Raw genomic sequence first — 21,831 nt, forward strand, 5'->3', positions numbered from 1 at the left:
AATGTTGTTGGCGTAGTAATCATCTACAATTTTTCAGTAATCTGAGTTTTGAACTTTTGAGTACGATCCCCTTGTCCTCATTGAGGAGGCATTTTGTGCGCATTGAGGGGCAGGGGCCGTTGAATGAGATGAAGACGGATATGTTTTCAGACTGGTATGACCATTGGACGTGTTTTTGTATGATGTAAAATATGAAGCTTAACATAGCGAAAATTTTAGCGTACGGATATCCGTATGTGACATCTCTACATATGGATCCCACAGGGCGTCTTATGCAAGAATTTCACCTAATTTAGACCTATGGTAAGGCCTCCGGCGGGTGGAGGACTTACCCCTGTTCAGCCATTTCAGATCCGGTCAAAAGATGTTTCTCTTCCTCCTCAAGTCTTTCCAACCATTTAAGTCCAAGATCACATCCTGCTTTCGCAGCAATCTGGAATCGTTCTCTTGCCATCTCTATGGGATCTGTTACGCTTTCCTTTCTGGCCAAAGGACCCCTCTTTGAAGAGAACTTCGTCACAGATTCGGGGATTTCAGCACCTAAGACATGCAAATTTATCATTAAGAGTAGAAAATTCGTTACAAAATTGGCAAAGGAAATGTATGCAGACAAATAAAATATAGCCTTGCCATATATTTTTTTTTACAATTGGTGATACCATAGGTGTTTAGAACCCTTTTTGTATCAATAGAATGATCGCCAAAAACTACCAGTGAAACTCCAAATCATCCTTCATGGTTACAGGGTCTATGACTATGATTGGACATCAAATTATACGTAAAACAGAAGAAGCGTGGTTAGAAAAACAGACCTCTAAGAAGAAGAGATCCAAATGCTATAGCTGCACCGGGATGTCCCTGCACATATTAAAAGGAATAACAGTTTAAAATGGTGCACTAGTTAAACAATGTTGAGGTTCCATGTACATGATAAAAGTTTTTCCATCTCCTATCTTTGCAAAACAGTTGCACCAGCATGTTGTATACCTAGTTAACGGATTGTCAATTTGAGGAGCGGACATTAAGATTCATAAAAACTGATTCTGTACACAAATCAGTGAAATTATGAGAGAGAGAGAGAGAGAGAGAGAGAGAGAGAGAGTTGCTACAACTAATAAATCGTCTGGAGAAACAAGCGTTCAGTATACACAAAGCAAAAATGCGACCATGTTTTGGATCACGAAACTTAAAACTCATTTTGCAAATGGAAGAAAGTGGGCTATTCAAGTCAAGAAATACGAAAATTTTAATTTACTCATCTTTGAAAATGTCATAATAGCTTATCAAGTATATCTAACCCCGTTTCAAAGATCACCATTTTTTTACCAACAAAAATCTACGACCACTAAAGCACTTCAAGTTTAAACAATGTCCATTTTTCTACCACCAGTACTTAGTTTCCACCCGCATGCATATCCCTCATCGATGATCCATTGCTGAAACTGACTAGGGGGTACCAGGAGCTCTTTTACCTTATCTGATGCCCTATAGAAACACCACATTGCAGAGGCAATATCTTTTTTCACGCAGTCTCCCGTCAGATACACAGAACCAAGAAGGTAAAGAGCACCTGGATGCAACTAGAACATAGAGAGCTCAAGTAAGGCTTTGAAAACATTTCGGAATCATTACAATTTGCATCTACATGTCAAAACATACCTGGTCGACAGCCTTCTCTATATAATGGAAAGCTTGCTGATCCGAATGGACGTATTCATTCTAACGAAAAACAAAACAGTTGAAAACTCAGTAATATAAACCAAAAGCAAAGTGAACTAATAGGGGAGAACTTAAGTGCCGGAGTCACTAAACTTCATAGGTTAGGGGAACATAAAACTATCCTTAAGAAAGCTAAACCGATAAACAACAACAACAACAACAACAACAAAGCCTTTTCCCACTAAGTGGGGTCGGCTATATGAATCCTAGAACGCCATTGCGCTCGGTTTTGTGTCATGTCCTCCGTTAGAACCAAGTACTCTAAGTCTTTTCTTAGAGTCTCTTCCAAAGTTTTCCTAGGTCTTCCTCTACCCCTTTGGCCCTGAACCTCTGTCCCGTAGTCACATCTTCGAACCGGAGCGTCAGTAGGCCTTCTTTGCACATGTCCAAATCACCGGAACCGATTTTCTCTCATCTTTCCTTCAATTTCGGCCACTCCTACTTTACCTCGAATATCCTCATTTCCAATCTTATCATTTCTTGTGTGCCCACACATCCCACGAAGCATCCTCGTCTCCGCCACACCCATTTTGTGTACGTGTTGATGCTTCACCGCCCAACATTCTGTGCCATACAACATCGCTGGCCTTATTGCCGTCCTATAAAATTTTCCCTTGAGCTTCAGTGGCCTACGACGGTTACACAACCCGCCGGATGCACTCTTACACTTCATCTATCCAACTTCTATTCTATGGTTGAGATCTCTCTAATTCTCCGTTCTCTTGCACGATATATCCTAGGTAGCGAAAACGGTCGCTTTTTGTGATCTTCGCTAGATTGCTCCGATCATTAGTGTGGATAAGTATATAAATGGATATAGATAGGAAAGCAAACACAAGATGTACGTGGTTCACCCAGATTGGCTACGTCCACGGAATAGAGGAGTTCTCATTAATTGTGAAGGGTTTACACAAGTACATAGGTTCAAGCTTTCCTTTAGTGAGTACAGGTGAATGATTTAGTACAAATGACATTAGGAAATATTGTGGGAGAATGATCTCGTAATCACGAAACTTCTAAGTATCGGAATGTGGTATCGTCTTGACTTGCCTTATCTGTCTCACAGGTAGATGTGGCATCTTCTCTGGAAGTACTCTTCCTCCATCCAGGGGTGGTATCTGTAACTGGTGGAGATGCACAAGGTAATGTATCAATTTCACTTGAAGCTTACTTGTAGTTTCAGGCTTGGTCAAGCGCGATACAAACCATGTAGTAGGAGTCCCTCAAGTTGCCGAGCTAGGGGATTTGCTGAAAGAGGTGACAGACAAGGTAAGCAATCAGAGCTCCGGCTGATTGTTCACATTCTCCCTATCTTGCAGGCAGCATGAAGGATAAAGAGAAGAAAAATGAGAAGAGATGATATGGGATACTTTTGCTTTTGAAGAAGTAACTTTCCACAGGCTTATTCTTGAACTGAGCTGGAGGGTTTTCTGGTTTCCTCCAGAGTATAAGGCCGACTGAAGAATTTGAGGGTCAAAACAAGTCCATCAAATCTAGAGTACGTTCGACCCTACTGATATGGGATACTTTTGCTTTGACAGAGTAATGGATGTATCGGCACGTGTGCTGTTACGCTTGTCTCCACATGCTTCCTTGTATCCTTCTCACTTGCCCTATCTGTTCCTCAGGCAGATGCGGTATCTTCCCTGGAAGCATAAGATGTTGAAGATAAGTACTCGAGAGCAATGCCAGGTAAGTAAGTTCCAGGCAGTCAGTTCCTGGCTGGAAGCTTGATTCCAAGTGCTGACTGATTGCTCTCTTTCTCCTTGTCTTGCAGGTAAGAACAAGGCCAAAGGAAAAGACAGGGAAAAAGCATGATATGGGATACTCTTGCTTTTAACCCTGATGATATGAGATATTCTTGCTCTAGTATAACTTGTTTGCAGAGGTATTATCGGGGGGAAAGAAAGCTGAATATTTCGAAAGGCTTCGTTGAGAGTGCCCTCTCATATATGAGGAAGGGTTGAGCATTTTTGCAGGTCTGTCTGTCCGTTGGGGATGGAGGTTGACATATATAGGAGTCTCCTTAACAACAAGTAGTAATGCTATTCCTTTACCCTGTCAGAGCACTTTGAAAAAGTGGTCTGTGGTATGTGGAAAGCTGATGTTGCGTGTGAAGATTACAGACAGCTTTATCCAAGGAGATCCGGCTCTTGTAGTTGGGAAAGTGTTGCCTCTTCGGTTTTCGAACAAGCAATCCTATCAGGGATCTGGCTCTCGAGATTCGGAGAACGATGTCTCTTCGATTTTTGAGAAAGCAATCCTGCTGGGGGTCTGGCTCTCGAGATTCGGAGAGCGGTGTCTCTTCGATTTTTGAGAAGGTAATCATGTTGGGAGTCTGGCTCTCGAGATTCGGGGGGCGGTGCCTCTTCGATTTTGGAGCAAGCAATCTTGTTGGGAGTGTTTTCTCGAATGTGAGTAAAGGTTGGGCCTGTTTGCTAGTCTACCTTGCCACGAAGCACAGAGGTTGACACACAGGGACTTTCCAATTATCCAGCAATGGTACTGTTCCTTTACCCTCTCTTCGATTTTTGAGAAAGTAGTCATGTTGGGAGTCTGGCTCTCGAGATTCGGAGGACGGTGCCTCTTCGATTTTGGAGCAAGCAATCTTGTTGGGAGTGTTTTCTCGAATGTGAGTAAAGGTTGGGCATGTTTGCTAGTCTACCTTGCCACGAAGCACAGAGGTTGACACACAGGGACTTTCCAATTATCCAGCAGTGATACTGTTCCTTTACCCTTGTGGGTAATAATATGGGGTAGCTAGACCTTCAAAATTTATGTGTCTAAACTTTGTTAGTGCTGTTTCTTTGCTATTCTTTTACCCGTCTTGGTCAGAGCGATGTAGTGGAAGCTGCAAGCTTCACGTGCTCAACTTTGGCAGAGAACTTTGGCAAAGTTATCTGTGATACACATGAGCTACTATTGCGTGTGGGAAGTGGGTGATTGAACAGTAAGACTCATGTGCTTTCTACTTCACCAGAAGTCTTCGACAGAATGCCCATAATTTCCGCAAAGCTGAGTGTGCGTGTGACAGGTGCTGCCAAGGCTGGAAAAGTAGGTGCCTCTTCGATTTCTGAGATCGGCCCTCGTGGTCTCTGAGCAGCCCAACTTTTGAGAAAGCAAGCGCCTCTTCGATTTCTGAGATCGGCCTTCGTGGTCTTTGAGCAGCCCAACTTTTGAGAAAGCAGACGCCTCTTCGATTTCTGAGATCGACCCTCGTGGTCTCTGAGCAGCCCAGCTTTTGAGAAAGCAAACGCCTCTTCGATTTCTGAGCAGGCGCCTCTTCGATTTCTGAAGCTCCGTCGAGTGCAGATTTTTATAGGGCTGGCATTAAGTTCCAAAGCACACTTGAATCTCCACCAGTAGAAGCTCCATTCTTACACTTCTAAGATCTTGATTTGTTCGACCTCTTCTCTCTTCAACACCTTTGAAAATGTCTGGCCCCTCCGACCGTCGTTTTGACTTGAACCTTGTTGAAGAGGCAGCCCCGCCTTCTCCAGACAACATATGGCGCCCATCCTTCGTCTCCCCTACTGGTCCTCTTACCGTTGGGGATTCCGTTATGAAGAATGATATGACCGCTGCGGTGGTGGCCAGGAACCTTCTCACTCCCAAAGATAACAGACTACTTTCCAAACGATCTGATGAGTTAGCTGTTAAGGATTCTCTGGCTCTCAGTGTTCAGTGTGCAGGTTCTGTGTCTAATATGGCCCAACGCCTATTTGCTCGAACCCGCCAAGTTGAATCATTGGCGGCTGAAGTGATGAGTCTCAAACAGGAGATTAGAGGGCTCAAGCATGAGAATAAACAGTTGCACCGTCTCGCACATGACTATGCTACAAACATGAAGAGGAAGCTGGACCAGATGAAGGAATCTGATGGTCAGGTTTTACTTGATCATCAGAGATTTGTGGGTTTGTTCCAAAGGCATTTATTGCCTTCGTCTTCTGGGGCTGTACCGCGTAATGAAGCTCCAAATGATCAACCTCTGATGCCTCCTCCTTCTAGGGTTCTGTCCAGTACTGAGGCTCCGAATGATCCCCCTCCGGTGCCTTCTCTTTCTGAGGCTCTACCGACTGCTGCGACTTCTCCTAAGCAACCTTTGTGAAGGCTCTCTCTTGTTTGTTTATTTTGACTCATGTATATGTACATATTTGTAGCTTATCGGGGATATCAATAAATAAGCTTTCCTTCATTTCAACGTATTGTGTTAAATACACCAAAGCCTTCTTCTCTAAGTTCTTTGAATTTTCTTTTGTTGGAGCTTTGTGAGTGGAGCATGTAGGTTGAGGTAGTGTTCCCTTAATTTCCTGAGTGAGGAAAACTTCTCGGTTGGAGACTTGGAAAATCCAAGTCACTGAGTGGGATCGGCTACATGAATCTTAGAACGCCATTGTGCTCGGTCCTGTGTCATGTCCTTCGTTAGATCCAAGTACTCTAAGTCTTTTCTTAGAGTCTCTTCCAAAGTTTTCTTAGGTCTTCCTCTACCCCTTCGGCCCTGAACCTCTGTCCCATAGTCGCATCTTCTAATCGGAGCGTCAGTAGGCCTTCTTTGCACATGTCCAAACCACCGTAACCGATTTTCTCTCATCTTTCCTTCAATTTCGGCTACTCCTACTTTACCCCGGATATCCTCATTCCTAATCTTATCCTTTCTCGTGTGCCCACACATCCAACGAAGCATCCTCATCTCCGCTACACCCATTTTGTGTACGTGTTGATGCTTCACCGCCCAACATTCTGTGCCATACAGCATCGCCGGCCTTATTGCCGTCCTATAAAATTTTCCCTTGAGCTTCAGTGGCATACGGCGGTCACACAACACGCCGGATGCACTCTTCCACTTCATCCATCCAGCTTGTATTCTATGGTTGAGATCTCCATCTAATTCTCCGTTCTTTTGCAAGATAGATCCTAGGTAACGAAAACGATCGCTCTTTGGTATTTCTTGATCACCGATCCTCACCCCTAACTCGTTTTGGCCTCCATTTGCACTGAACTTGCACTCCATATATTCTGTCTTTGATCGGCTTAGGCGAAGACCTTTAGATTCCAACACTTCTTTCCAAAGGTTAAGCTTTGCATTTACCCCTTCCTGAGTTTCATCTATCAACACTATATCGTCTGCGAAAAGCATACACCAAGGAATATCATCTTGAATATGTCCTGTTAACTCATCCATTACCAACGCAAAAAGGTAAGGACTTAAGGATGAGCCTTGATGTAATCCTACAGTTATGGGAAAGCTTTCAGTTTGTCCTTCATGAGTTCTTACGGCAGTCTTTGCTCCTTCATACATATCCTTTATAGCTTGGATATATGCTACTCGTACTCCTTTCTTCTCTAAAATCCTCCAAAGAATGTCTCTTGGGACCCTATCGTACGCTTTCTCCAAATCTATAAAGACCATGTGTAAATCCTTTTTCCCATCTCTATATCTTTCCATCAATCTTCGTAAGAGATAGATTGCCTCCATGGTTGAGCGCCCTGGCATGAACCCGAATTGGTTGTCCGAAACCCGTGTCTCTTGCCTCAATCTATGCTCAATGACTCTCTCCCAAAGCTTCATTGTATGACTCATTAGCTTAATACCCCTATAGTTCATGCAATTTTGTACGTCGCCCTTATTCTTGTAGATAGGCACTAAAGTGCTTGTTCGCCACTCATTTGGCATCTTCTTCGTTTTCAAAATCCTATTGAAAAGGTCAGTGAGCCATGTTATACCTGTCTCTCCCAAAACTTTCCACACTTCGATTGGTATCTCGTCTGGGCCTATTGCTTTTCTTTGCTTCATCTTCTTCAAAGCTACAACCACTTCTTCCTTCCGGATTCGACGATAAAAAGAGTAGTTTCTACACTCTTCTGAGTTACTCAACTCCCCTAAAGAAGCACTCCTTTCATGTCCTTCATTGAAAAGATTATGAAAATAACCTCTCCATCTGTCTTTAACCGCATTCTCTGTAGCAAGAACTTTTCCATCCTCATCCTTGATGCACCTCACTTGGTTTAGGTCTTTTGTCTTCTTTTCCCTTGCTCTAGCTAGTTTATAGATATCCAACTCTCCTTCTTTGGTATCTAGTCGTTTATACATATCGTCGTAAGCCGCTAACTTAGCTTCTCTCACAGCTTTCTTCGCCTCTTGCTTCGCTTTTCTATACCTTTCACCATTTTCATCAGTCCTATCCTTGTATAAGGCTTTACAACATTCCTTCTTAGCCTTCACCTTTGTTTGTACCTCCTCATTCCACCACCAAGATTCCTTTTGGTGTGGGGCAAAGCCCTTGGACTCTCCTAATACCTCTTTTGCTACTTTTCGGATACAACTAGCCATGGAATCCCACATTTGGCTAGCTTCCCCCTCTCTATCCCACACACACTGGGTGATTACTTTCTCTTTGAAAATGGCTTGTTTTTCTTCTTTTAGATTCCACCATTTAGTCCTTGGGCACTTCCAAGTCTTGTTCTTTTGTCTCACTCTTTTGATATGTACATCCATCACCAACAAGCGATGTTGATTAGCCACGCTCTCTCCTGGTATAACTTTGCAATCCTTACAAGTTATACGATCCCCTTTCCTCATTAGAAGAAAATCTATTTGTGTTTTTGACGATCCACTCTTGTAGGTGATCACATGTTCTTCTCTCTTCTTAAAGAAGGTGTTGGCTAAGAAGAGATCAAATGCCATTGCAAAATCCAAGATAGCTTCCCCATCCTCGTTTCTCTCCCCAAAACCATGGCCACCATGAAAACCTCCATAGTTGCCTGTCTCCCTGCCCACGTGTCCATTTAAATCTCCTCCTATAAATAACTTCTCCGTCTGAGCAATTCCTTGCACCAAGTCTCCAAGATCTTCCCAAAATTTCTCCTTCGACCTCGTATCCAACCCTACTTGAGGTGCGTACGCACTAATCACATTGATAAGTTCTTGTCCTATTACAATCTTGATTGCCATGATTCTATCTCCTACCCTCTTGACATCTACAACATCTTGTACCAAGGTCTTGTCCACGATGATGCCAACACCGTTTCTCGTTCTATGTGTGCCCGAATACCAAAGTTTAGAATTCATACATCAACTCGAAGACGACAACCCAGTTCGTACTGTGCATCCGGATCACCCATATCTGCCGCTTCAACTAACAAAGCAGCTCCTCTGTTATAACGAAAAATGGCGTAACATATCAATCAAATGACCTCCATCATGATGCATTACAAAGCAGTAATGTAGGGAATGCAGAGCACCATCAGAAAAGCAACACGAGAAAACACCGAAACGAGATGATTAAAACAACGAAAAACCGAACTTACATAGCTTTGCAGGCTCCCGGGACATGGTATTTCAAATGCAATTTGGACAACCAATACCTGGCATGGGTATTCGAATTGTCAGCCTCCAGTGCCAACTCAAAATTCTCCTTCGCTCCCTGATACAATTCAAACAACAGAAACCCAAAAATATAAACATATAAATCACATAAAAAAAAAAATAGTTATCACAAATTCATGAACAAAAAGCACAAATTTCACAACTGGGGTTTGAGAAAACTACATAATTTACATAAAAAAATGAAAATTTATTCCAAATTCATAAACAAAAATGCAAATTCACAAATAGGGTTTGAGTTACATAATTAACATCTGAAATTAAATTAATTAATTACCCGTAAAAGAGGGATGAGGCGGCGATCGTTGAGCTCGCAGTAATCGATGACTCGGTCGACTTCCTTGAGGGCGCTCCAGCCTTTTGCTATCAACTCCATCGCCTTCTTGTTCCTGCTGTGCATCTCTCTCTGCAAAAAACCCAACCAGGAAATGGAAATATAAGCAAACGGAATTATGAGTGAGAGATTCAGCGGGAACGTAAGCTTGGGAGAGAGGAAAATGTGTACGGACCCGCTGATTGAATTGGGTGAGTCCATTGGGAGGTCGGAGACTGAGCTTCTTCAGCAGCTGCCTCTGCATCGTCTGTGTACACTGTGTGTGCTAGACACAGAGAGAGATGGAGAGAGAAAAGAGACAATAAGGGTGAGAGAGCGGTGGTGGAGGCGTTGGGCGGAGAAGAGGCGGAGGTTATGGCGAAGGAGAGAGCGATGCCGGAGAGAGGAGAACAATAATGAGGGTCAAAGCAGTAATTTTCCTACCGAATAGGAAATCCGGGTTTTTTGACCCGCTTGTTATTAAACTGACGGTTTATCTATCTCGACCGTCAGCCTAAAATAATTGGGCTTCGACCCATTTGAAACCCAAACAGCTTATAAGGAGGCCCGTGGCCTACAAAATCCCATAACACAAACACTATGATTATGGGCCTATTTTGAACTGTTCATGTAAGGGTTGAAAATGATTTTGGCTCGTTTGGATGTGCTTTTAAAATAGTTGAAAATACTTTTAGTGAAAACAATTTTGGGTTTCAAAAGCACTTTAAGTGCTTTCTACAAGAAGCACCAGCTATGTGCTTCTTCCAGGAAGCACTTTAAGTGCTTTTTCCAGGATTTACTTGCATTTTTATTAAGGATTGATTCAAAAAACATTTTCACCAAAAGCGTTTTCAGTTATTTTAAAAACACATCCAAACGAGCTAACGATCAAAATTTTTTTTGGGTTATGTTTGACAAAAAGCATAAAAGCGCTTTTGAGCTGTAAAAGTACTTTTCCGATAAGCACACAGCAGAAAAGCCACTCTATATTGTTTTTTCATAAAGTACTAAGTTTTAAATAAAACTCTGACCTGTGAGATAAAATCACTTTAGTTGATAACTTATGAGTACAAGGACTTGTTTGGAAGTGCCTTTAAAATAAGCGCTCTTGATGAAAATATTTTTTAACCCGATCCTTAGTAAAAATGTAAGTAAATCCTGAAAAAACACTTAAAGTGCTTCCACAAAAATCACATATTTGGTGCTTCTTCTAAAAAGCATTTAAAGTGTTTTTTAAACTCAAAATCAATTTGACCAAAAGCTCATTTTAAAAAACTTCCAAATGAGCACTAAGTGTTTCATCATTAAGACATATAATAAATCTTGAAAAGAGCTTTAAAGGAATTTTCGCGTACTTTAGTTTAACCAAATTAACTAGAACAATATACTTCCACTTGTATGCTTAAGTTCGAATCTCGGTCTAATGTTATAATTATTTAAGCATTTTCACATTACAAATGCGATGAAACTCCTAAAATCAAGCTCTTTTCACATTACAAATGTGATGAAATTTCTAGAATGAAACTCCTCTCACATAACCAATTATTGCTACTTTCAGCTCATCCATCACACCACATGCTTTCAAATTTTCAATCAAACCCCATCCTTGACGCGTGTCATATTGGTCAAGTACTATGCCAAATACTTTTAAAAAGTGATTAGCTTGTCGTGGCAGTCGATTTTTTCGAAAGCTAAAAATACTTACAAAGATATTTTAGCTTTTTTATGATCAAAATCATGTAATTCGTTATTTCTGGAATTTAACAACTTTATATATAATTAATTATTTATATATGTGTTATTTATGTTGCTTTCCTCTTTGCTAAGAACCTCATATAAAGTCAACGATGTGTAACATGTGTTGATGAATTCCAAGTAGTTGAATCACGAGGGATGACAAAGAATTATTAAGTCAATAAAATACTAAAAAATTAACCAAATGTTCCCAATTTATACAAGTAATTTGAATATTATGTTATTTTCCTTTTAGAAGCAAAATTACACTAGTCATTGACCACTCAACATAATGTTTAGAAATTATTTTAAAATGAGTGAAAGTGTTTTTAGAGAAAACTTTCACGTACTTTTGCAGGATTTATATGCATTTTTTACTAAGTATTGATTTTAAAACCACTACAAAAAACGCTTTCAATTACTTTAAAATCACTTCCATTCAAGTACTTTAAAATCACTTCTAAACCAATCGTAAAATGTTGACTTTTAGATTCAACCGCATTAAGATCTAGGATTTTTCTTGATAGGACCACGTAGAGGTCCTCTGACATAACAGGAGACACGTGGCAAAAGATAAATAGTCCGAAGCCCAAATCGGTCATTCCACATCACCCGCCCAATGCGGTCAAGTCGGAGCTTTGGAATTTCGGTTGTGGATTTTCATAACACGTTGCGTTTGAAAATTAGAGCAAAAACTTCAGCAAAAAAAAAAAAAAAAAAAAAAACACAGAGAAATGGGAGCCGGGAAGAACATCTGGAACGCTATGGAAGTAGCTGAGCAAGCTTCACATTGCTCCACCTCTCAGATCCCTTCTTCTTCCCTCTCCATCGACCCCTCCCTCCCTCTCTCTGACATCTCGCCTCTCATCATGTCAGTCTCTCTCTCCGTTCGTTTTCTGCAACTTGCTTTTAGCTCAGATGAATTATCCGATTTTTGGATTTGAAATCTATAACCTTTTAAAAAAATTCAGTTTGGTCGATGATAAATTGCAGGAAACGAGACAAATGTGAAAAAAAAAAGATTCGATTTTGTTATTTTTGCGTTTGCTTATATTTTACATTTTAAGATTTTAACAAAAAGCACACGGTACTATCCACTTTAACGAAAAATTATATTATTATACTAAAAAGTTATTATTCATTTTATCTTTTATTTTGTCCTTATTTTTAAACTTTTTAAATCCTTTTCATTTTTCCTTATGTGCTTTGATTTGATTTGCAGAGAGCTGTGCAAGGATCTGTTTAGTAAATGGTCAAATTTGGAGAACTCTCGCTTCTCCGTGGAGACGATTTCGGGCGGCATCACAAATCTACGTGAGTGTTGTTCTTCTTCTTGTTTGTTGTGTTTGGATTCTATGAGCTAAGACAAGTCATCGTTTGCAATTGAAAGATCGTTTTGGTGAAAATGTTATCAAAAAACCAAACTTTGATTTCGTTATTGTTCATTCGATTTTTCTGAGCGTTTGTCAGTGCAGAGCTGAACTGAGTTAGTGATCATTGATACATGCAGTGCTGAAGGTGACTGTCAAGGAAGAGAATGGAAACACCGTGTCTGTGACAGTTAGGTTGTACGGGCCTAACACGGATTATGTTATCAATAGGGAACGCGAACTGCAGGTAGTTTTGTGAACTTTTTAATGATGAGTGTAGAAGATGAAATTCTTTTAGTATTAGTACTATTTACAAGATTAACGGCTCATTTGGAAGTGCCTTAAAATGACTGAAAGCGTTTTTGGCGAAAGTGTTTTTGGGTTTCAAAAACACTTCAAGCAATTGAAGTGCTGTTTCAGGATTCACTTGCATTTTTACTAATGATTGATTTCAAAAGCACTCACATCTAAAGCACTTTCAATCATTTTAAAATCACTTCCAAACGAGCCCTAATTATATTCTTTGAAGGATATGAACATACGGGCATACAAACACTTATCGTTTAAGATAATACTCAACTTTCTCATTTTCTTTTCCCTTATATCTGATCTGTATGCTTCTCTGTCTATTTGGATTATTCACCTATACTTAGTTTGCTCTTCAATTTACAATATTGATGATGCTTTACTTGCATGCTTCACTTGTGTTTGCTTACTGAATATTATCTTCAGGCAATCAAATACCTCTCAGTTGCAGGATTTGGTGCAAATTTACTGGGAGTTTTTGCGAATGGGATGGTGCAATCTTTTATCAATGCACGTACGTTAGTCCCATCAGGTAACTAATGGTTATATAATTTTTTGATAAGCGAAATCATTCTTCATAGAGGCCTCCAAGGGGGCACTTACATGCGCACCAAAAGTATACATAGTTAGAAAATCAAAAGCAAATCAAATAAACAATAACAAGAGTTCTCTGGTTTTATATGACCATAAAAAAACAGATGGATTAATTCACCATTTCTACCCTTCAAAATCTTTTCTTGTCCGGTCATTGAATGGTCGAAACTGGTATACAATCAGAGACAGTAGGTCGCTTTCATTGAAATAAATCATATGCATTTTCAGGGTTCTTGCTGAACTGAATCTGTCCATTGACATGATTTTAACTCATTCCAATCTTGGCAGACATGAGAAATCCAAAGCTGGCTGCCAATATTGCCAAGGAACTGCGCAGATTCCATGAAGTGGAAATTCCAGGTTCCAAGGAACCTCAATTGTGGATTGACATGTTCAAGTTCTTTGAGAAAGGTTTTCTCCTAGTCTTACCCACCTCCTCTAGACATTATGTTCTACATGTCTTGTTAGCTAGATTGATATTAGGCGATTGGAACTGGCCTGTTTTGTATGGGCGGGTTTACAATTCATATTATTTTTTAACATCAGTTCATACACGTAAGTTTTTCTCATGATTGCGTCACCGCCTGATTGCAGCATCTGCTCTGGAATTTGACGACAATGAGAAGCAGAAAGTTTATAACACCATTTCATTTAGTGTAGTTCACAATGAAATGATTGAGCTCAAGGTATCTCCACCATCCTTGTTTACCTATTGCTGGCAATCCTTCTAATCAACTTATGAAGTATGTAGAAATTGGCATAACAATGACGACTGGAAGGCAATGCAAAAGTGTTGTTGACAGTGATACATTGATGTAACGATAAAGGAATATATTTGTTTGTATCAAAATGTTTGTTTGTTTTCAATTGTCATTCGGTGTTTCTGTGTTGGTTGGCTATAATGTACTTGTGCATATTTACCTAGACATTTCTCCTGAAAATGGAACAGGAATTGACGAGCCTTTTGAACGCTCCAGTCGTTTTTGCTCACAATGACTTGCTTTCTGGAAATATAATGGTTAATGACGAAGAAGGTATTCCATGCTTCTTTTCACCATCTCTTATTGTTGACTCCTCAAAAGACATTTTGTAAAGGGTTGTGACGTCTTCCTTTGCACGCCATTGTTACTGGATGTCCAAGATGGTCAGAAACAGAATGGGATTTCCATGATGGTAGTTTTGGTTCCTGGTGCTTGAAATGGTATTTGGACATGCATAGGGGGGAAAGCAAACATAGATTAAATTTTTTCGGTTCATAACTTGTAAAATGAAAGTAACATTGTTTTTCGATTCCACTTACATTTCTTTTTTCTGATGAGTTTCCAGATAAACTCTACTTCATCGATTTTGAGTACGGATCATACAATTATAGAGGCTTTGACATCGGGAATCACTTCAATGAATATGCAGGCTATGAATGCGACTACAGTTTGTATGTTTTCTATTTTCTTGATCCATCTCCTCTTCTTTAGCTTCATACCATGGCGATCCCATGGGATTACGTTTGATTGTTGAAAACATGGTGTCAATGCAGATTGCCGAATAAGGATGAACAATACCACTTCTTGAGGCATTATATACAACCTACCAATCCACATGAGGTAAACTGGTTCAAATTTAGAAGTTTAGCCCTAAATGAAGAAGTTAATGTTATCGGATGATATTCTTCCCTGTAAATTTTCACTCATATTTCCGATTCCAACAGGTATCAGACAAGGATCTTGAAGCTCTGTATGTTGAGGCAAATACATATATGTTAGCTTCTCACTTGTATTGGGCTCTATGGGGAATAATCCAGGTGACCTCTTACTCCAGTTGTGCTTCTCCTCTCAAACCATAAAATTTATCGTCGTAATATAATTCTGGTCAACCGTATGCAGGCAAAGTTTTCTCCGATCAATTTCGACTACCTCGGTTATTTCTTCCTGCGATACAATGAATGCAAAACGCAGAAGGAAAGATGCTTCTCCATGGCAAGATCACACCTCTCGCAATCTGAGACCGGCTTGAACATGAATGCGCAATAAGTAGGTATCGGTGTGTGATGAATTTGTAGGGAAAGCAATTCTTTTTACCAGTTTTGGAAATGTTGTGAAATATTCTTTTGTAGCCAAGATGAACAAATAATTGGCATTTAGGAGGTCCCAGAAGTGTTGTATAATGCAGAAACTTTTGTGTAGCTGATCTCTGTAATGTTTTTCGAGTATTCATGAATAAATTTGTTAGAAAGAATGATCATTTTTCGTTTAAGCGCAGCGATATGAAAGAGTATGAAAAATTTGCACAGGCAACTAACATATGTGTATCATATATGTGATAAAGTAAGTTCACCAAAACAAACATCCTCGATCACCTAGCACATTTCATGGTACACGAGAACCTATATACCGATGCATTTAGAATCCTGGCGTGTCCGACGAAGCCTCTAGGGTTCTACATTACGTGTAGTCCAATGAATCGTGAAATTTTCAGAAACATACGAACCAAAAGAGTGAACCTTTGAATTTGATACGATTTACAGTTTCTAAACTTGAAGAACCTGGCAGTGAACTATGTGACTTTTAAGGCGGCCCCTGCCGGCAAGGCTTGACCACAGATTCGTAACCAAGGTCTTGAACTGCCCTTTACCTGCTATAGTTTCCCACAGATGCTCAGCACTTTCCCCGTGAACATCACTGGAGTTCGAAACATCAACCAGCGAGATGCTCATGTTATTCCGAACGATGCAAAGTTTACCGTTGAGGGGAACGAGGGAAGCTGCCTCCAAAGCCCTAGAATTACCCAAATGCATCTTACTGTCAATGTGCTTGCTCCAAGAATCCGTCGCTTCGTCATAGACTCTAAGTTTGCAGCCATCTTTGCATTCCAAAGCATAGAGATGGCCATTTAGAGAAGCACTAGGATTTCTCCAGCCTGCAACCATTCCGTCATACACAGAGTTCCAGGTGTCGTTTTCTGGTTGGTAGACCTCGCTCAAAACTTGTCGATGAGACCCTAAACCCTTCAAGAACCATTTGCCTTCGTAAACAACCCCAATGAAGGGAACCATTGCTGTGCTCATCTCCGAAATGAAGGACCATCTGTTCTTGTTCGGATCATAGACTTCAGCTGATTTCAGAGACCGATTTACTCCCTCATTCTCCCCTCCGGCAACATACAGGCAATTATTTATAACACACGAGCCAAAGAAATGCCGCCTCCGAAGCATATCTGGGGCACGGTGCCATTTATTGGTCCTGGCATTATAAAAAATGACTCGCCTCATTGATCCCTTCAGCGGGTCTTTTCCTCCAAATAAATACAGGTGACAGCCACCGAGTACAGCACAACCAAACCCTAGGGCTGCAGAATATTCCTTAGGGACAGGAGGGAGGGGTTGCCAGAGCTGGCATACGGGATCAAAAGCATGCCAAGTGATTTTCCCTTCTCGATCTCTCTTAATTAGATATATCCATTCTTCTGCAATGCCAAGGTTCCTACGGAGCGAGTAAAAGAAGTTAGCAGCCAAAAGACGGAACCACCTTTTGCAAACCAAGCGGAGCTTGCGATGCTCGACTCTTGGGACCCGAACTAGGCAAGCAACAGCAAGATCATCTGGGAGTCCAGGAAGCAGAGGGGATTGAACGCGGCTACTCTCACCACGTGAAGGCTTACTCCTAGTTGGATGAATGGATGATTTAGTATCGGGTTGAAGACAGAGCTTTGCCCCAGGGACATACTTTTTAGCTCCAGCAACACTTTTAAGGCCAGCATCTACTCTACATAAGCATGCTGTTGTATCAACCTGCAAAGAGAAATGTACATTACTTAAACGCACTCAACCAAGTTATTTTCCTTTCAAAATACGGCAACTCCACAAAATGCATTATCTAAACACAGTTTCCCTGATCTCATGGTAAGTCATTACCACGAGGGAGCAGGTTTGCAGCCAATTAAACGCATATGAAACCCACGCAAATGTACTTCATATTTAATCTACAACAGACTTAAATCAGCGCTTGGCAACACCGACAATCCTGGAAACAGAAACCAAACGGATAAAAACAAAGCGGACAAGAGTATAGGTTTTGAATTAGCAAGAAGCCAAAATTTTCTTGTACAGGTACCAACAAGTAGGAAGATTGTCTATGTTACAACCTTGGAGTTCAAATGTTTGTTCTCCTCTAGCGTTTTCGTTGCCTTTTACACCTTAGGATGGGCACGCAGGATGTTTCCATTACTAGAGAAATTCCAAAATTGTTTGGAAATGGAACCGATCCAGCTGATATACGATTTCAGTTGAACTCATTGGACAAAAATGCACTTTATGATAAACGATTCCAACACTTACAAAACACAAAATTTTCATCGACGATTAACCATACGACCAATATTCTCCCTGGATTCAATGAAAGCGGACACAGTTGAACTTTATCCACCATCAATTCATTTTCTTAAATTTGTTCTTCTCCAAAGTTATAACACTTACAAAAAAACACACAAATCATAAGAAAAATATGAGAATCGGGCAATTCGAAATGTAAAAGCCAGAAAATGAAATCTCAGCAGCGCACACTGTAGGAAACAAAACATGAAAATATCGGAAGATTTGACAAAAAGAAACTTACCAGCGGAGGCTGTATTCTTGTGTCCATCTTTTCCTCCTTTCAGGAACTTGCCAACACCAGATTTTGCAACAAAAACTCCACCTCAGAAATCAAATTACCAATCTTTCAATCGTAATGTCCTAACTTTTGAACCTAACCAAAACTTCAACTTCAAAAACTCCACCTCAAAATTCAAATCTTCAAGTTCCAGAAGAAGAATCACAATCGGAAAACATCACACGAAGAGGAACCCCAATTGGAAAACACCACAAACCCAACATTGCTCACTTCATTTCTCATCAAAACCAATAAAAATAAAAACCCCAATTGGAAAAAGCGTCCAAATTTTCAAAAATCACAACCCAAAACCTCCAAAGATCTTCTATTTTCAACAAAAAGATGAAAAGGAAGAGAACCCAAAACCTCCAAATGCGAGACAGCACAAAGACTAGGAGGCAAGGAGAGCAGTGGAGGAATATGTGGAGACCCCTCTCGCCATTAAAATTGTTTCAGTGGAGTTTAGGGCCCATTTTTTCACCTCAGCGGCACAATCCACCAAAGCACAAGTGTGTTGAACAAGAGAGGGGGGGAAAGGAAGGGCAAACCTAAACCATTAAGAGGACCATGGAAAGGGAGAGAGAGAGGGTTTTGATTGAGAGAGTGATGACGATTTGGTGGTTGTTTCGCGAAAGAAATTGAGTAACAATTCTCAAACCGAAGATTGGAATTGGAAGTTAGCATTTGTCTTCTGAGACTTTGGGGAAAAGAGAGTGGGAAATTTGAGGGTCAAAACTCGAAAAGCTCATATTTTTTATATTTAAAAATGGTTTTTTGTGTTTTAATCAAATCAATAAAATTGATTAAAAAGAAAATTAACACACAATTGTATATGAATTTGTTTGTTGTTTTGTTTTTTTTTTATTTGCTTTAATATCAAATTTTAAAACATAAAATTAATAAAAAACTAAAGCGGAAAAAAATCATACAAATAATCAAGGACTTGCATCAACTAGTGTTTTCCATAAGATCTTCACTTGCAAACAATTGAGATTGTTTCTCCTTTTGTTTATAATTTTTTTTGTTAAAGGTACTTTAAACACGCATAACCAAACATTCAACATGCATTATGTATATATTTAAAATAAAATTCATATGATACAATGAAGTGTCAGACATGTCTTATATATATCTCAAAATTAAGCGCTTTTAGTTGTAAAAAAACCCGTAACACAAATTAATTTTTATTTTTATTTTTTGATCCAAGCTAGTGTTATTTATCAGATGAAGAATAATGGGGACATTTTTACCAAAAAAAAAGAATAATGGGGACATAGACAAAGATTCAAAAATAGAATAAGAGGTGCCCCGCGGGCCCACCACATCACAAATCACAAATACGGGCCCCACCAAAGTGCCAAATTGTATTAATGACACAAGATTTTCTTGTATGTGTGCGTTGACCCACGGCACCATCCGATCATGAGGCTCCCACTCCACCAAGGGTATTTTGGTCAAAATAAATACGAGCGCTATCCTAAGCCCATAATATTAGTCATTGCTTGGTGATGATCAAATTAAATTCGTCCATGGACTGAAGTGCGATTGGATTATCATAATCGAATTAATTAAGGGCTCGTCTGATAAGTGCATTTTGATGATTAAAAGCGTTATTAAAGAATATATTTTTAAGTTCCAAAAGTATTTTCTGAAGCACAAATTATGTACTTCAAGTGCTAATCTATGATTAATTTACATATTTACTAAGGATTGGTATAAAAAACATTTTTACGAACTCTAATTTGTGATGCCATATTTTATTGTCATATATATTTATATGTTCGATAATTTTTCATAATAGATTTAGTATGCACCTCCAAAAAAAAAAAATGAAAAAAATTCACCAGCGGGGGTAAAAGAATTTTTTTTAAGTGTGGCAATCATACTGTCTCGTGCTGTTAATTGTTTGTGCTTTATTATATAACAACAATGATATAGGGGTAAAATAAAAATTTTAAGCATGTCGATCACATCATCAATCACGTGACATTAGTCATTTATGTATTATAATAAAGATGGTAAAAGAGTAAAAGAAGAGATTTTTAGTATGACAAACATACTATCGGATGATATTAGTCATTAAAAAATCTTTCGAACAAGAGGTTTTCATGTGGAGGGGATGAATGGTAGGAAATTAAGTGATAGGATCATTGCCCCTGTGAGTTTAATTGGATATTTGAAGTAAAATATATTTAAGGGATGTCTAGTTGACCTACAAATGTGACTACATTTCTTAAACTTCCCCATGTTCTTTGTAGCCGTGAAAATGGTGGTTTATAATTCTAAGGTGTGGTATACACGAGACTCGTTAACATTAACTCGTCTTTGTCAAGCTCGAAACCCTCTTAAAGAATCCAAAATTTACTCTTTAATACATATAAACATGTTTCGTGTAGGAGAATAGAGGAATATGAGAAATTAAAAGCGACTTTTAAAGTGCCAAAATATTTGTCGGAGAAAGCATAGAAAGTAATTTTGGACTGTTAAAATTAGCAGCCCAAAAAAAAAAGGTGCAAAACATGACATGGTGGAGCATTCAACATTGAGCATTAAGATACCAAAATAGTTGGTAAATTTTCTAGTTCACACGACTTTTCAATCTTCAAACAGTTCAAGAAGGAATATGTGCCTAACACCGCACTTTGAAAAAAAAACAAAAACCCGTTTTTACATCCATCATATGTCTTTCATGATCCACTACAGGTAATTTAGTAGTTGTCGACAAATTTCAAACTCGTATTTTACATGATACGTTCTTGGTTCTATTCTTGACACGTGTGAATCACACGATAGTAGTAAGAAAGAAACTTAAATACTTTTGTGAGTCTTATCGACTCCTAAAATAGAAAACTATCATGATGAATCCACTTGCTGATCTCTCTTTAGAAAAAGAGAATGTGATGTCTATCATGCAATTATCCAATTTCAATTGCGTCATTTGACAAATCAATATTTATCATACTCAATAAAAATTTGCTACATGATAAAATAATTACAAAAAAACATCTTAGCTAGACCTAAATTCCTAACCATTTGTCTCCTAAAGTTCTTTTGACTGATTCTTAACTTGATATTATAATAAAAATAAAGCAAGATCATTAGCTCCAACTTCTTTTTGTTTTTTGCTTTATTAAACCCATGATTGGGAATAATCCAAATCATCCAAAAAGGAAATCAATTAAAATAACGTCCACTAACCAATATTTCTTTCACAAGTTTACTCTAGTTTTAGGAAGATGGCAAAAGTGTATTATTAGTTAATCTAACTTTTTTTTGTTAATCTCTCAAAATCTTGTGATGGGGAAGAAACTTAGAATAAGACTTTACAACAATATTTGTACATGAACTGATATAGGTTTGGCATCGCGATTGATAAGTCTCTCTATTTTTTTTTAATTTCTTTATTTTAAAAGTGTGATATCATATTTATATTAATGAGGCCGGCTCTAAACGTTTAGAGGTCCTGTACAAAACTTAGACGGTGACCCCTCATCTTTATTTAAAAAGTGTGACACCACAACAACAGCGGCCAAACCCAATACATGCACAATTAGGTAGAAAGCTTGAACCGCTAGTGCTTTGGTGATGTCTTGCACATTTATGTACATGTGTATCAGTGTACATGTAAGGAAAATTTTGGGGTCTTTGCAAACTTGGGACCCTATGCTGTGACACATTTTGCACACTCTTATGACCGGCTGTTGTGCGGAAGCGGCATTCGACTGTACGTGAAAAATTAAAACAGAACAAAATAAAACCACTATCAAC

General features: G+C 39.2%; 3 protein-coding genes across 3 annotated transcripts; 1 reads left to right on the top strand and 2 right to left on the bottom strand.

Annotated features, from left to right (window-relative positions):
• Positions 1–157: 157 nt before the first annotated feature.
• Positions 158–9,887, bottom strand: LOC126593200 (uncharacterized). Its single transcript, XM_050259135.1, has 8 exons — positions 9,613–9,887; positions 9,381–9,509; positions 9,028–9,143; positions 8,791–8,872; positions 1,660–1,719; positions 1,473–1,580; positions 813–858; positions 158–540 (listed from the first exon to the last, which is right to left on the bottom strand). Exons 1-8 carry the CDS (start codon positions 9,679–9,681, stop codon positions 329–331), a joined length of 822 nt encoding a protein of 273 aa, XP_050115092.1. The 5' UTR covers positions 9,682–9,887; the 3' UTR covers positions 158–328.
• A 1,935-nt stretch (positions 9,888–11,822) lies between these two features.
• On the top strand, positions 11,823–15,652 carry LOC126593168 (probable ethanolamine kinase). The gene is made up of 11 exons (XM_050259086.1): positions 11,823–12,021; positions 12,373–12,464; positions 12,661–12,767; positions 13,253–13,358; positions 13,709–13,831; positions 14,015–14,106; positions 14,370–14,454; positions 14,747–14,852; positions 14,955–15,021; positions 15,126–15,218; positions 15,301–15,652. Exons 1-11 carry the CDS (start codon positions 11,885–11,887, stop codon positions 15,445–15,447), a joined length of 1,155 nt encoding a protein of 384 aa, XP_050115043.1. The 5' UTR covers positions 11,823–11,884; the 3' UTR covers positions 15,448–15,652.
• A 46-nt stretch (positions 15,653–15,698) lies between these two features.
• LOC126593143 (F-box/kelch-repeat protein At1g55270-like) lies at positions 15,699–18,784 on the bottom strand. The gene is made up of 2 exons (XM_050259053.1): positions 18,028–18,784; positions 15,699–17,204 (listed from the first exon to the last, which is right to left on the bottom strand). Exons 1-2 carry the CDS (start codon positions 18,052–18,054, stop codon positions 15,945–15,947), a joined length of 1,287 nt encoding a protein of 428 aa, XP_050115010.1. The 5' UTR covers positions 18,055–18,784; the 3' UTR covers positions 15,699–15,944.
• Positions 18,785–21,831: the final 3,047 nt, after the last annotated feature.

Source organism: Malus sylvestris, chromosome 2 (genome assembly GCF_916048215.2).
Source record: "Malus sylvestris chromosome 2, drMalSylv7.2, whole genome shotgun sequence".
NCBI classification, from domain to species: Eukaryota; Viridiplantae; Streptophyta; class Magnoliopsida; order Rosales; family Rosaceae; genus Malus; species Malus sylvestris.

Bases quoted from the DNA above. Each gene is read 5' to 3' on its own strand.
- LOC126593200 (XM_050259135.1), bottom strand. From the start codon at position 9,681: ATGCAGAGGCAGCTGCTGAAGAAGCTCAGTCTCCGACCTCCCAATGGA. The intron at 859-1,472 runs GTAAAAGAGCTC...TAATATGTGCAG, and splicing joins TCTATAGGGCATCAGATAAG to GGACATCCCGGTGCAGCTAT. The intron at 541-812 runs GTCTGTTTTTCT...TGCATGTCTTAG, and splicing joins TGGATCTCTTCTTCTTAGAG to GTGCTGAAATCCCCGAATCT.
- LOC126593168 (XM_050259086.1), top strand. From the start codon at position 11,885: ATGGGAGCCGGGAAGAACATCTGGAACGCTATGGAAGTAGCTGAGCAA. The intron at 13,832-14,014 runs GTTTTCTCCTAG...GCCTGATTGCAG, and splicing joins GTTCAAGTTCTTTGAGAAAG to CATCTGCTCTGGAATTTGAC. The intron at 15,219-15,300 runs GTGACCTCTTAC...AACCGTATGCAG, and splicing joins CTCTATGGGGAATAATCCAG to GCAAAGTTTTCTCCGATCAA.
- LOC126593143 (XM_050259053.1), bottom strand. From the start codon at position 18,054: ATGGACACAAGAATACAGCCTCCGCTG. The intron at 17,205-18,027 runs GTAAGTTTCTTT...TTCTCTTTGCAG, and splicing joins CAAGAATACAGCCTCCGCTG to GTTGATACAACAGCATGCTT.